Source organism: Tursiops truncatus, chromosome 12 (assembly GCF_011762595.2).
Source record: "Tursiops truncatus isolate mTurTru1 chromosome 12, mTurTru1.mat.Y, whole genome shotgun sequence".
Classification (NCBI taxonomy): domain Eukaryota; kingdom Metazoa; phylum Chordata; class Mammalia; order Artiodactyla; family Delphinidae; genus Tursiops; species Tursiops truncatus.
In genome coordinates, this window is record NC_047045.1 from 11,796,679 (window position 1) to 11,812,930 (window position 16,252).

Below are 16,252 nucleotides of genomic sequence, written 5' to 3' on the forward strand. Positions count from 1 at the left end.
TCTGCTTAAATCTCCCCTTATCACTGACGGCTGAGGGTACTCACCTGGCTGTCTCTCCCTGTATCCTGGCGTGTTTTCACGCAAGGATTTTTCACTCTATAACGTACTGTATACCTACTTGTTCATTCCTCCTCTCCCCCTACCTTTCACTAGAATATTCCCTTTCACCGCTGTAACTCCGGCACATAGGATAGTGCCTGGCTTACAACAGGTGCTCGGTAAGTATCTGTTGAATAAATAACGCATCCTCATCCCGTGGGTACGTGCAGCTCACTGTTCGCCTAAAGCTTCAAATCCATCATCAGCATTCACCTTTGTAATTATTACAACCTACACAGATACTATGGGTAAAAGCCATCATCTTGAAAAGAAATATGGTTATTTCTACTTAGATATCCAGAGAGGTGATGGCTTATCCTGTAAAATGCTGGTATTTTACAAGCAATAGGAAGGACTCTGCAATAAGTGGGTTTATCAGACACACTGATTCAGCTGGACTTTTCTGACTATGCATAACCACCCTGGCTGGCAGGGAGGATTTCCAGATGCGGTTCTCTACATTCTTGACTTTCGAGGGAGGGGTCCCCAGCCTGAGCTGTGGTCGCTGATGAGCACACACACTTTGCGTGTCCCTGGCTCCATCCTGGAGATGCAGCTGCAGAGGGCTACTTGCTCTCCCAAGCCATCCACGCCCACATCCCTTATTCCTCGGGGACTCTTAACACCGCCACAGAATTCCATTCTGTTTTACTTACCCTGGAAGGAATATCACAGCATCTGTCTCTACTGGTCCACACTGGACTGCAGACAATATCAAAATTCTGGATTTGGAACTGCAAACAACCAACAGCAACATGAGCTAAAGATGCGTGAAAACATTTCATATTAACGTTTCCACATTTTAACCTCTGCCAACTTCTCACAGAGACGCTCCTGAGGGAACAGGCAATGAAAGCAATGGGATCCTTACCTCATAAGAACAGAAAAACCTATGCCTGAGAGAAAGCGATAGTGAAGCAAAATGCATACGTGATATTCCCACTTCTGATCCACTTCCTTGGCTAAAATGAAATGTTTGATTGAGTTTTGGGTTTTTTTAAGAAAACATTTACTTAAAAATTAAGAATGTATTTAATTCTGAATTTGAAGACTACACACATTTAAATCAACTTTTAAAAGTCCACCCTTGCAGAAAAGTAACATTAAAAAAATATATTCCTCACTTATTCTAAAATTGATGCCCTTCTTTTCATAAGTTCTTACCTAGGGGCTAACTGATAATTTTATGATTACCTTCAGCTTAACTATTTCAATATAATATATATTTTCTATCTTTCTACATTTAAAAAAATAGAGCTCTTTTGATAAAGATTGTTTAGCTGCAGCCATTCTTTTATAAACCTAATGTAACTGTTCTATTTAAATATCAAATCCAATATTCAATAAATGATTTTAATCACAATTCTATTAAATTTGCACTCTTTGGTTCTACATTGTGGAATAAAAATTTCACTTTTGAATCAAGAAGAAGAAAATCCTATCCGTGGAAGAAAGCTACATTCAGTAAATGCAATTTTAAAAATAACAGAAGCCAAGGCTATTAGTCTTGCTTTTAGAACAATGTTATTATTGGTCAACATTTAATACGAACTTAATTAACCTGGTACAGTGAAAACCTTAGGTTGAAAATCTTACTACTAAGTAGCGTTGTAAAAGGGTTGGCAAGCCCCCGCCTCCAACTTGAGCCAGTGACACTTGTGAGTGAGGAGTGGCTGACCGACTACACTCATCTTCCTTCTGAGGCAGATGTGACCCCCCAGTGAGGGGACAGCAAGTCTGTGACGGTCACAGCCAGTGTCCACAAATGCATAGTGTCCTGAGTGCACACATTTTTATTAACAGTTACGACCTTTGAAGAACAAAAAATGAATTGGTTTAGATTTCACTGATTATCCTGGCAACTATCTGTGTTGTACTCTCCAGTTTGATTCAGTTTCAAGTCGACTACATGATGTTCTCTGGTGCCTTGACAACTTAATTTGTTTCTAGCAGTAAAGCCCATTATCATGTTTTGTCAGTAGCATATTTTCTCAGTGTAACTTTTCCAGCCTTTCAATCTAACCAAGAAATAAAACAATTTAAAACTCACCGAGGAAGAAAACTTCACTGATTACTTTTAAAAATGTCATTTCAATCTTAATACAAGATACCAAGAAAAATAAAAATGTGTTACTTACCGTGGCTGATTTCCTCTCCCCTTTAAGTAGTTTTCCAAGAATTTCATAACCATCAGTTGTGATATTTCCAGCTTCCCTGATGTCCTTCTCTATAATTTCATAGCAGTCAATGTAAATCTTAACACTTTTGGAGGTCACTACGATATGAACCTAAAAAGATCATTTGTTTCCATTACAAAATTTCTACCCAGAACAACCTGGCTCCTACATATTTCAGATCACGGTTTTTAAAAAATGTGTTCTTAAAGCTATTCTCGTCCCAAGTCAAGAGGCTTGGACTAAAAATCCAAGCACCAGGTTGCCGTGTCAATGTCATTTATTAACAGCGTCAAATTAAATGAACCACTTAACCTTTCTGGGTCTCAGTTTCCTTCAGCTATTATACACTTGCATAATTTCTTATTTTCCCCACTCTGTACTCTTCCTGAGATGGCCAGAGATATTGTAGTAGATGAGATGCTTCTGTAAACTATAAAGAGCTATTCAGAAAAGAAGCAGACTCGACAGATGTAGAGAACAAACTAGTGGTTACCAGTGGGGAGAGGCAAGTGGAGGGGCAGGATAGGGATACAGCAAAATAGGGGTAGGGGACTAAGGGGCATAAACTATTATGTATAAAATAAGCTACAAGGATATATTGTACAACACAGGGAGCAGAGCCAATATTTTATAGTAAGTATTTAAGAATAAATTACAAAAAATGAGCTATTCAAATACAAGTAAATAAATCATTAATATATTATTATACTCAGGACAAAGGAGCCTCGAATGTCTTCCACTGATTTCGCTAAATTCCATTTTTAATTTGTTAGTCCCTAATCCCTGCCAAAAAGATCTTACACACCATGTAGATACCTAACATAGGAAAGAGCTGGCACGTGTCTTTTATAGAGATTCAGCTCTGGAAATCAATAGATTCAAGATTCAATTTCCTTATAAGAAAAGAATCTTGTTGATTTAGTTTTTTATCTGATATTGAAGACACTCAGAATCTCAAAAAATCCATTAGTACGGATAATTAAGAAAACATCTGTATTTCAGTCATGTAAAGAATGGCTGTGGGTAATCTTTGACTTTATAGTTATACTCATAGTTTCCACTTATCACAGCCCAAATACTCAAGTAAGCCCATGATGATTACTTTGAAAAGTTTGGCTCCAAGTTAAGGAACAGAAATTCCCTTAAATGCTTTGAGTAAATAAGCATAAGACAATCTCTAGAGATTTTTTTAAGCAGTAAATATTTTTTTCCACATAGAATCACCACCAAAACACTAATTTAGTGCATCTATAAGTGGTAAGTATGAATTATATATTGCTTTTATATAAAAGTGATATATGGCTTACTAAAAATAATTTTAAATACCCCTAGGGCAATCATCTAATACTAAATTCAAGAAGAACACCATACAAACATTCCCAAGATATTTATTATCTAATAAGAACTAAAACTTATTTGTTGGCTCTTATATGAACAATCTGAGAAGCAAACATTCACAAACTATTTGAAAAATCATCGTATCCAGAAAAACTATTTCAAAATCAAAACTTTCAATTTTTGAAACAAAGTTATTCCAAATACACTTGTCATTCAATGCTAACCAGAAAGAAACACATGCTAAAAATATACTTTGCTACAATCTCTTCAGTGTGTTTCATTGCATTTTAAACACACGCATAATTACATTTCAGAGTGGCTTTTATCTGGAGACCATTGTCCCAAGTATTTAGGGACTCTTTCCCAACTGGGAAGGATTGTTGGTCACAGACCAGTAGAAAGAAATAGGAACACTCTTGTCAACTCATCACCCTTCCCAAGGTCTGCCATTCCCTAAAGCCTTATTTTTCATCTATTCTGCCTCTTTGTCGCATTACAAATTTCTCTCTTGAATCTATGTCATCTGTTACAATTGTCCCAAGTATTTAGGGACTCTTTCCCAACTGGGAAGCATTGTTGGTCACAGACCAGTAGAAAGAAATAGGAACACCCTTGTAAACTCATCACCCTTCCCAAGGTCTCCCATTCCCTAAAACCTTATTTGTCATCTATTCCACTTCTTTGTCTCATTAGAAATCTCTCTCTTGAATCTATGTCATCTGTTACAACAGGAATGGAGACATAGAAAACGCTTCAAGAGAATTCTCCAGAAGCAGTAGTTGTCTGCCATTCCTTACTTAAGCTACCCCCATCTCTCCCAAGAGCCCCCTGTATGTTATTCTCACTAATTTGCTGCTATCAGAGAACTACTTGTTCTTATCTCAAGGATTGAAGAACTTCAGTTCCCGAATTACATGGAAAATGAGAGAAGAGTGTTCGAATCCTTGGATCAGTGGAATGTAAGTAGCCAATAGTGATCGCACTTGGTACTTGAATAGATAGGATAAATGAGAGTAGGTCAGAAGAACGGTGTGGGGTAATGAAGGAGGGAAAACAGTATAATGAAAAAGTAGAGGAGGAAGTAAAAACAAAGAAAGACATTATGCAAAAAGAAGGTAGAGAATTTGAGGAGAAAAGAACACTTGTGAGAACAGGAAAGAAGAGGCATTATGTAAAACCTAAGAATACAAATACCTCTCTCTATAAAGCCAATTTAAGAAGGGAATGTCAAAAAATAATTATCTTGATTTGCAATAATTAATGACTGTCACTCTTGACCTCTTCAAAATACTGCCTTATTTTGCTCAGTAAAATGAAGCATTCAATGAAAGTTGGAAATTAATAATAGTTATATTATTAATAATAGCTCCTAAACGGTTATCCGTTGGTTAATAGAGGGCTGAATTTCTAATATCTTCAGTGGGTATGGAAGAAAAATAAAATAGTCTTTTTGGGCGAGTTATTCAAGCGTAAGTTTAATAGGTGTATCAAGGAGCCAAAAAAAAGTTCCTAAGAACTTTGCCAGATTCAACATCTATTATCGGACAAGGAGAAGTTGAAGCCAGTAATATCCGTCTAGAATCTGCTTTCCCAATGAGGCATTTATTTTGCTGGACCTTACCAGGAAAGTCTGTAAACTGTTAAGCAAATAGGCCTTTATTCTCAGAGATCTCTGTTTTTCCATCATTGCTTTTTGCTTCTCACTAATGTGCCTGCTGAGGCCTCTCCAAGCCCCATGAAGAGAGTCCCTTGTCATCCTCACCAAGAATCTGATTCATGAATAAGAAGAACATTCTGGAAAGAAGCCAAGATTCTCAGGAAGGGAATCAGCAAGAAATTCAGCTAAATCTACCCAAGCACAGGGTCGTTCTTCCATTTTCACTTGAGAATCACATTGAACCAGAAATATTTGTCTTCTGTGTATGGGGACTAACTTTCTGAGAGCTACACTGGGGAAATTTTAGACCACTTGCACGACAAGTAGTCTTCCTCCTGTTAACTTGATCCAGTGGATGAAGAAATTCCATTAAAAAGTCCACTCCTGGGCTCCCCTGGTGGCGCAGTGGTTGAGAGTCCGCCTGCCGATGCAGGGGACACGGGTTCGTGCCCCGGTCTGGGAAGGTCCCACATGCCTCGGAGCGGCTGGGCCCGGGAGCCATGGCCGCTGAGCCTGCGCTCCGCAATGGGAGAGGCCACAACAGTGAGAGACCCGCGTTCCGCAAAAAAAAAAAAAAAAAAAAAAAAATCCACTCCTAACCTAGACGGTGCTTTTCATTTCTAACGCTGCCAACTTCAGCACTCTTATCTGTAAGTTAATTTTCCTGACAGCAAGTTTCTATTTATCCTCGATGTTGAGATTTTAAAAATTAAGATCATCAAGAATAGATAATCCCCTAAGAATTTATCTTAGAACTTTTAATAAGATTTTTTTAGAGAAGTTGTAAATGTGTTCATGCAGAAGTTAATTTAGTAAACAGTTATCTTAATTATTTTGATAGTTAATGATAACTTTTGGACTGGCATGTTTGTAACTTTTCAATAAACAAGCAGGTAGAAGCAGCTTACTATTCTCTATAAAAGAATAAATAATTTGATCAATTAAATACAATCCACAAAAATTAAGCTTTTGAAACAAAATGACATAAAGGTTCAAAGTAAAATGGTAGGTAGAAAAATGGGCATACAATATTGTATATACTACACGACTCATTCTGAAAAGACATTAGCATTGAAAATACATTGAAATGTTAATAGTAGTTATCTCATGGTTAGCAGAATTATCGTTTTAAATTTCCTTCTCTGAATTAATCAAATTCTTTGAAATAAGGTATTATTTTTAAAAGACATGGCTATGTTTCCACCAGTTTAACATGACATTTTAATAAATAATAAATTAAATTAGTTTAAATTTTAAGTCATATACGTTTTTCTACAAATAACTTTTTTCTATAAATATTTATTTTTCTATAATCTTACGTTTTTACCTTATGAAAACTTCCATAGAATAATGTCTTCACTTCCTCTGTGTCAAATGTAATAGTTTGTACCTCACCCCTTGTATCCTTGTTAAAGAATGATAATGTCTTGCTAGAAGCTGTAATCAACACATAATTGTTATTAAATCAAATGCATGGACACTCTATATTGAAAGTATTAAATAATTCTTGTTGGAGAATTCTCTAAAAAAATTAATAATTTCAGTTAAGATAAAATGTAATTCAAATATTTACTGATATATTTTTAAAACTTTAAACATAAAAGCATAATCAAGTAAATATATATATATATATCCAGAAGGTTCTTAAAGAAAGAGAAAAGGAAAAACATAATCAAAAATATGCATGCATGTGCCTTAAAATAAGATAAATTATAATCCTTACGATCTGCAATCACCCCAACTTGTGGTTTGTAGTCTCTGTCTGTGATCTGCCAAATTGCGAAAGGGTCATTGGGAGTTTCTGGGAGAAGTCTGAATAGTAATATAATCGTATACGAAGTGGGGAGGCCATTGGGATGTAGATCTCTGTTGGATGAAACAAAATTAATTAATTAATAAGGATTTCTCACCAGAAATAGAGGATATTTTAAATCTTTGGGCTCGAATCTCATCATGAGTAGTATTAGAAGCCATTTATAATAATCTGGCTACATATTAGAAGGGGAAAATTTAAGAATGACCTCAAAATAGCAAACGCTAAAGACCCATTATGTAAGCAGTAATAGATGATTTATAATCGGATAAAGTCACAAAAGTCTGGGAAATTGCCAAGTGGTCTTTCATCCTACTGGTAATAAATCATTTTTTCTAAGCACATGGATAATTATAAAACTATATAATGATTTTAGGGTGATAAAACTTGTATCTAGGGACGTAATTTAAAGAGAGTAAATCTTACTAAATATATTTAATTTCCAACATCAGGAGTATGAGGTCATAAACAAGATGGCTTAAGGCTTTAATTGCGCCCTCCCTGTATCTAATAGTTTTTACACTTCCCTAGTCCTCTCTTAAAATCAAGTAAATCAAATAATCTCCAGAAGGTCACATGTTCCCCGAAACAAAACCAATAATAGATTTTATGGCCACGTACATTGTGATTCAATTAAAAGGAAATGTTTCTTGGCTCTAAGGCTGTTAGACGTAAAATGTGGCCCCATGTGTCCTTCTAGGGTTGAGTCAGTCATTGTTCTGGGGGAATCTCTGAAGCAGAATTAATGGTTTTTTGTCTGAGACCATTTAATAGCACTATCTTCCTGAAGGTAGGAAAAGGGGCTTAATAATCAGCTCTTGGAATGGACTAGAGGACACGGGGAGGGGGAAGGGTAAGCTGGGAGTGAGAGAGTGGCAGGGACATATATACACTACCAAATGTAAAATAGATAGCTAGTGGGAAGCGGCCACATAGCACAGGGAGATCAGCTCGGTGCTTTGTGACCACCTAGAGGAGTGGAATAGGGAAGGTGGGAGGGAGACGCAAGAGGGAGGTGATATGGGGATATATGTATATGTATAGCTGCTTCACTTTGTTATACAGCAGAAACTAACACACCATTGTAAAGCAATTATACTCCAATAAAGATGTTTAACAAAAAAAATCAGCTCTTGGACAGAAGAGAAGCAACTCCTCCATGGATTTTGACAGAGGGCACAGACCGTCTCTTGAGGTTTCGTGTCCTAGTACCACACTGCTAGTACTTCTGGAATATAACGCTGCCCTACTTTTTCTTTTTTTAATTTTTATTCGAGTATAGTTGATTTACAATGTGGTGCTACTTTCTGCTGTACAGCAAAGTGAATCAGTTATACATATACATATCCACTCTTTTTTAGATTCTTTTCCCATATGTATAGCACAGGGAACTCTACTCAATACTCTGTAATGCCCTACTTCTTAAAGCATATGTTCTGGGCAAGCTGACACGATGCCTTTTGTATGTCCATAAACTGACCATCTTCATAATATTCCACATTAAAAATAATTTCTCCATATTAATTCATTTCTCACCTAGCCCATTTTTCTCCTTTTTTAGTTAATGAGTGATTAGGAAAAAAATTATTTAATTGCATTTATGCCTCTTTCAGCCACAAGTTCTTAATCTTAAGAGGACAGTGGTCTGTCATAAGTTAAAATGTAGGAATCACATCTTGAGGTGACAGAGTTACATCCTGGGTACTTAGGTTCATTGATAAACCTAAAACTGCGAACCAGTGTGGTTAACCATAAAAGAGTTAGGAACTCACAGTGTGGTCACACTACAATACAATCTGTGCTTCCTTAAAAGAAATGAACTTTGGTTTTACTCTGAATTTTCCGTCAGCTTTCTCAGAGCATTTCAAATTTCAGGCATCATTGGCTGACCCTGTCCTAAGTTTCGGAAAACTTTATTTCTTCTTGTTCTTTTCCCTCCATAAGATGCCAAACACATATTTTTTGACATTCAAGTGTTTTCATTCTAATAAATAAAAAGTACATATTTTGGTTATTGGACCCTGGTACAAACTTTCATCAAGTAAAATAACCAACATCTAGAGCTACCCAACAGATTGCCAGAGCACCAGCCAATAAAAACTAACTGTTGGGCTTCCCTGGTGGTGCAGTGGGTGAGAGTCCGCCTGCCGATGCAGGGGACACGGGTTCGTGCCCCGGTCCGGGAAGATCCCACATGTCGCGGAGCGGCTGGGCCTGTGAGCCATGGCCGCTGAGCCTGAGCGTCCGGAGCCTGTGCTCCGCAACGGGAGAGGCCACAACAGTGAGAGGCCCGCATACCGCAAAAAAAAAAAAAAAAAAAAAAAAAAAAAACCATCTAACCAGCATTCAGATTAAGAAATAGGACATAACCTGTTGTAGTAGCCTAGTAGCTTCCTATGTACCCTTGTCCAGTTTCCCCCATTCCCTACAAAGGTAACTATACTATCCTAACTTCTAACACCATAGGTTAGTTTGCCTGATTTTGAACTCTATATAGTAGGAACCATGGAATATACTATTTTGTGTTTAGCTTCTTTTGCTCAGCCTTTTAAAAAAGAGATCTGTCAAGGGCTTCCCTGGTGGCGCAGTGGTTGAGAGTCCGCCTGCCAATGCAGGGGACACGGGTTTGTGCCCCGGTCCGGGAAGATCCCACATGCCGCAGAGCGGCTGGGCCCGTGAGCCATGGCCGCTGAGCCTGCACGTCCGGAGCCTGTGCTCCGCGACGGGAGAGGCCACAGCAGTGTGAGGCCCACGTACCGCAAAAAATATATGAAATAAAATAATTTTAATAAAACTAACTGCTGCCTGTCAGATCACAGATCATGGACAAGCAAGGCCACTGCAGTCTTTCATCTTGTGGAGTCGGAAACACTGGGGAGAATTCCTCTTCTCATTCTGCGTTGATTCCATGCAGTCCCTCTGCACCAAGGGAGAAACGTTCAAAAGAAGAAGTTGCCTCCCTGTTTAAACGACCTCTCTTAGCAGCGTAACTATAATCCTAGACTTAAATTCAAAAGGATCAGTAATCCATCATATGGCAGACACAGGATGAGATTCTTGGGTCTCAGAGTAGCAAGCTTGAGTCCTAGTCTCCCGTGTGACCCAATGGAACGCAGTTAACCCAACTGTACTTAAGGAAACTAAACCAGGTCACCCATAGGACTCAATTCTAAAATACCAGGGTTCTAAGACATCAGCAAAGATTCCAAGCCTCAAAAAAGCATCTGGCCCGTGGTAAGAAAGGGAACTCCTGTTGTCACACTCACGCTGTAGGCTGATTCACAAAGGCGTTCTTCTGAAGCCTGTAAGACGAGTGGCTGGGAAAAGACCCTGACTCCAAAGAGACTCCTTGCACAAAAGCAAAATTCTTTTCTGTCAGGTTGTATGCTTCAAGCATCTTAAAACCTGTACATCAGAAAAAATATATATATTGAAATGAGGTCATTTTAATTATCTTATTGCTTGAAATCCTGAAATAAATTAGCCCGAGTATGAACGCTTACCTGGTGAGGTGTAGCCATCCAAATAAATGAGAGGACAACCTGCAAAGCACAGTGTTCTTTAAGTATGATTCACCAACAAGGTATACAAACATTATACACGCACAGAAAGCACCTGCGTACATACATCAAGTAACAAACCTGTTCATTCATTTATAAAACATTATCAATCTAACCTCTTCTGAGTTATTTTGTGTAGACTTTCCACGTGTACGTGAAATTATACTACTGACCAGTGTGGCCATGTTTTCTGGACATTCTCCAGTCCAGCTGGAATTTTACAATGTTCTTAAGAATGGTAAGATTGGGGCTTCCCTGGTGGTGCAGTGGTTAAGAATCCGTCTGCCAATGCGGGGGACACAGGTTCGAGCCCTGGTCCGGGAGGATCCCACATGCCGCGGAGCAACTGGGCCCGTGAGCCACAACTGCTGAGCCTGCGCTCTGCAGCCTGCGAGCCACAGCTACTGAGCTCGCGTGCTACAACTACCGAAGCCCATGCGCCTAGAGCGCGTGCTCCGCAACAAGAGAAGCCACTGCAATGAGAAGCCGCACACCGCAACAAGGAGTGGCCCCGGCTCGCCGCAACTAGAGAAAGCCTGCACACAGCAACAAAGACCCACCGCAGCCAAAAATAAATTAAAAAAAAAAAAAAAAAAGAATGGTAAGATTGAATTAGAGGGGGGAAATTTATAGATGTTTTTCAATAGATTAAAGAACTTTTACTGATGAGGATGATTATAATTTTTGTGACTTTCTGTTTGAATAAAAAAAAAAATCCCACAAGGACTCAGAGGTGAAAAATATACAAATCAATTTTCACTGCAAAGTAAAGGAGCTGTTACAGTGGAGGATCACTGGACTGAATGTCAATATTATGACATAGGGTGAGTGTGCTTCGTGTTTGGTAATTGCAATCATTGTTGCTTTTGTTGTGGTCATCCATTTACAATGCTTGGTGTCAGTTGATTTATCTCTTGTAAAAATAAAATACAGTGTGTGTGTGAGTTGTGAAAAAAAAAATAGAAATCTAAAAAAAAAAGAACTTTTCTCCCAGGAAACTTCAGATTTGTGCAAGGGCAGGAGGCGTTTGTCGTCACCCAGTCTTCTCTGCCAAGCCATGGAGGCTCACACTGGCCACCAAACCTCACAGTGGCAGGTGTACAGCGGGTCTCACCCTGGGCCCTGGAGCTGGGGCAGCACAGGGCTGCATCCGGGACCTCGTGGAATGGAGGGGGCAGCTGCTGCTCCCTGCTCACTTGCACTAGTGTGATTCCATTCTGAGCTTCGGCGAAGTTTTACGGTAAACCACCGACGTTTGTTTACTACTGCCGCCTCCAACCCGAGTTCTGAGATCTCAATATAATGTTTCATAGGGTAAAACATAACACTTAAAAAGCACAGCCCTGCCTGGGATCAGGGGTCTAGACCAGCCACGCAACTGTCTCCATAATCTAAGACCCCAAGACTCAGAGTTCATGGATGGAGAAGAGGAACAAACCAACTTCGGTAATCAATCTTTTGTCCTTCACTGTATTTTAAGAGTTGAGCTTGAGGTCTCGGTATAATATGAAAAGTCTACACCCAAGTAAACAAGTGGGAACCAAGTGAATTTCTACAGTGCACACTCACACAAGTCAGTTTTCTCGTGGCTCTCCTGAAACACGGATGTTGACGGAACAAATACCAATTGATTGCTAACAGGGAAAAAACTTCATCCCACGGAATGCTTCTATAAATGCATTTCTAAGTTGAAGATTAATTTTCTCAAATGTCACAGGCATTGGGACGGTGGGAAAAGGATATATTCAAACACTTTATTTCCATACAAGGAACATTACGTCTTCAAGGCTAAAAATGGACCTCTGACAAGCACACAGTTAGCATGATCTCAATAGGAACAGTGATTCATCAGGTTCTCAAGTGGTTTCCCAGGATCTGTTTATGCACGGACTTGATCTCGTATAGGATAGGGAACGGTCTACCCCAGCGGTCCCCAACCTTTTCGGTACCGGGGATTGGTTTCGTGAAAGACAATTTTTCCACGGACGGCGGGCGGTGGCGGTTCAGGTGGTGATGCAAGCAATGGGGAGCGGCTGTAAATACAGACGAAGTTTCGCTCACTCACCCGCCGCTCACCTCCTGCTGTGCGGTCCAGTTCCTAACAGGCTGTGGACCAGTCCCAGTCCGCGGCCCAGGGGTTGGGGACCCCTGGTCTGCTCAGTAGTTACTTTTGCAAAACAACTGAGACTATGGACCCATGTGGGTCATGACTTACTTGAAGTGGCAGTTTCACAGACGAATGTGATGAGGTTGTCCTCTATCTTCTCAAAAGATTCAAAGTCGTCCACAATGAACACGTGCCGCTCGCTAGGTTTGCTGGCTATGTTGGCAAGTTCGTTGTAGTCGACGTCAGCCACGCCAACTACAAAGACACTGAACCCTGCAGAGCAGTGTTTATAGAGAGAATTACACATCCTTTTTTCCATCCTTTATGGTTTAAACAATTCAAAACAAAATCTTATCAGAAATGATGCCATATTTTCTCAGCTAATGCAACAAGTTCTTTTAATTGACATAAACTCTCTTTAATGAACATGTACTTTTTCCAGGTCTTCCTACTTTCTGGCTTATAAAATTCAATTAATTGGATTTCCTAAAATAAAGTCTTAACAATTAAAAGATGAACATTTTAATAGCAGAATGACTTAATGTGGTACTCATTTCCTTCCACACATCCACAGTCCTAATATACCCATTCATTCTGCAGCTGTCTTAGGCAACATTAACATTTCAAGCTCATGTGCCTCAGAAACCAACAATGGGCTCATTTTAAACTCTGAATTCCTGAAACTGATTTACTCAATAAACTCAGGCTCAAAGTCAGCACTGTGACCACTTTCAAAATGGAATCTACAAGTCCCACTGGCAATAAACTTTCACTTATTTAGGCTAATACAAATAAACAAAGTTTTCACTCCAAAAGCTTAATTCAACAGTAGAATTAGTTACATAATTAGATATAAATAAGGTAACTTGAGAAGCAAGCATTCATAACCCCAAAGTTAAATCACAAAGGAGCCTAAAATATACAGGAATCTGCTCAAAGTGCATAATGTAACAGCAACAACTTATAAAAAGATCAGTGCATAGAACAATCTCTGTTGTAAGAAGACACAGTATGACTTAGCACTAGTCATGACTCACTTTTAGCCAAAGACCCATGTATGTGCAGATGACAAATTCCATGTAACGAAGGACTTTACGATTTACACCACAATAAATCATGCATAGCATAGAATTCTCTCTAAAATATGTCCACCTTGGACGCTGCCTGAAGGATTGGGGGTGTTCATGCAACTATAAAGACTTAGTTTCATCTCTAATCGTCCTGAATACCTAATCCAAAGGGCAGTGTAACAAGGAGGCTTTCAGCATGTTTGATTGACAAGATCTACACCAGCAATATCTCCCTGAGGTCTCTCTGCTCCTTTGCAGTGAACCTTCCAGCAATCTGTTTGGGATCTGCATCTGCCAGGACGTGCTAAACCGATGCCTCTCCTTGCATAGGACTGAACCAGCATCAAGACTCATTTATGCTATGGCAGGAAGCCTGCTCGAGGATCATCCCATTACTGCTGTTGTGTAGGCTTCCAGCCACTATGGGGGACTGACCCTGAGGCACGTCTTATACAAAGAATACACCATGTCATTTCTGAGCAATTATCAAACCATTCCATGATGAAATGTAAACTAACATTAGAAGGGTACGGAATACAGAGTAAAACAGAAACTAAAGTAAAATCAGTAATGTTGGTCTTTTGCAATCATTCCTGGACGTTTGAAACTGTGAAAATAATGAGTGCCATCACGAGGCATCAGACTTAAGCTCGTGTGATGTGGAAAACAAACTTACGGTCACCCGGGGGTAAGGAGGTGGGGGACAAACTGGGAGATAGGGATTGACACATACACATTACTATATATAAAACAGATAACTAATAAGAACCTGCTGTATAGCACAGGGAACTCTACTCAATACTCAGTAATGGCCTATATGGGAAAAGAATCTGAAAAAGAGTGGCTATATGTATATGTACAACTGAATCACTTTGCTGTACACCTGAAACTAACGCAACATTGTAAATCAACTAGACTCTAATAAAATTTTTTTTTAAATGTATGCTTGTGCTTACCTGACTGTTGGATGACCAAAGCTGCCTTCTTGACCTCGTCCTGTGACCGACCGTCTGTGACCACGACCAGCACCTTGGGGACATTCTTCCTCATACCACTCTCCCAGGTCAAGACCTTCTCCTTGATAAACGTGAGAGCTTTGCCTATAGAATGTGGCATGGAACATTTTAGTGTCATCTCAGTGGAAGCTCTCCAAGTGCCCTTAGCCACGCCCAACCGAGAAGCAATTGAATGTTAGAGTTACACTCCGCCTATCACTCCAAAGGCTTTGGAGAGTAAAGGTCTATGTACACGCTGATGAACTGTACCTGTTCTTGTGTTTCCTCCTCTGTACCGGATATTCTGGAGGGCCCCGAGGGCCAGGGCCTTGTCGTTGTACGTGTTCAGCTTAAACTCAGACTTGACCTCGTCGCTGTACTGCACAAATGAGACCTGAAAGGAAAGGCGGTTTGGTGGTGAGGGTAAGTCGCCTCTTTTAATGTTTCAATTGTCAAGTGATTCTTCTAGCTGCATAATGGGAAAAAGAAGTCTATTAGACCTGACAGAATATGGTATGCTCTTTATAGCTAATATTATAACACTGACTACTGTTGTCTCACTAAATTCTCTGATTTCTGATCTTCAATGAAAGTGTCAGTAATTGATATGAATAATGTACATGCACTGTATTTATTCTCTAGGATGTAAGAAGGGATGGGTAAAGCTGGAGAGCAATGAGATTCCAAGATCAGAAATGAGAACATACCATCTTGAGCTCAAATACTGGCTAAGCAATTGCTTCTCAGACAACTGACCCTTCTCACTGGCCACATCTATTCTTCATTGTAATATAAAAATGGCACATGAGTGATAATAATCAGCACTCGTCACCAATTCAGTGACAGTGTGATTTAGTGGAAAGAATAAAAGCTTTATAGTCAGGATTCAATGGGCTCAAATCCTAGTGCTGCCAGTTAATAGCTTTGTGACATTGGGTAGGTTCCCAACATCTCTGGGCCTTTGTTTTTTATCAGTAAAATGGAGATAATTATACTTACTTCTATGGCCAGTTTAAGGAATGAGAATCATGTATACAAAGTAGCTGGCACACAGAAGTTAATAAAATATGGTAGCTTTTTTTCTTATTTTTTATCAGAAATCTTAATTTCTAAAAGGATTTCAAAAAAGGCTTACTTGCTCACACTTTAAGACTGTAACTAGCCTGACATTTTACTCTTCTTGGGTTGGAATAACATCCACAGAATTATTGGGGGATGTGGAATTTAACATATTCCACAAAGCATTATTGCATAAAAGAAGACATGATTTGTTTATGAAATTATTTGTGATTTACGTCAAAAATCTCTTATTTTCATAACATCTCTAAGATGTACCTGCCTAAATAAAGAAGAAACTTCACCAAGAGAAATGGGAAGGGAAAGAGGATTCAGAAAAATAATAACACAATACAGTCTCTTGCCTTAAGGAGTCAATG

General features: G+C 39.2%; 1 protein-coding gene across 4 annotated transcripts in view; it reads right to left on the reverse strand.

Annotated features, from left to right (window-relative positions):
- The window catches only part of COL12A1 (collagen type XII alpha 1 chain), a 114,474-nt gene that overhangs the window by 20,805 nt on the left and 77,417 nt on the right, over positions 1-16,252 (reverse strand). For 3 of the 4 annotated variants that reach the window (XM_073789357.1, XM_073789356.1, XM_073789358.1), the window contains 9 exons: positions 15,087-15,210; positions 14,778-14,921; positions 12,860-13,024; positions 10,588-10,626; positions 10,351-10,489; positions 6,995-7,137; positions 6,599-6,708; positions 2,238-2,387; positions 756-833 (listed from right to left, as the gene is read on the reverse strand). In XM_073789357.1, coding sequence (XP_073645458.1) covers positions 756-833; positions 2,238-2,387; positions 6,599-6,708; positions 6,995-7,137; positions 10,351-10,489; positions 10,588-10,626; positions 12,860-13,024; positions 14,778-14,921; positions 15,087-15,210 — 1,092 coding nt within the window. Of the gene's footprint in view, positions 1-755; positions 834-974; positions 1,062-2,237; positions 2,388-6,598; positions 6,709-6,994; positions 7,138-10,350; positions 10,490-10,587; positions 10,627-12,859; positions 13,025-14,777; positions 14,922-15,086; positions 15,211-16,252 lie in introns of those variants that run through there. The other variant, XM_073789359.1, reaches the window with a different exon arrangement.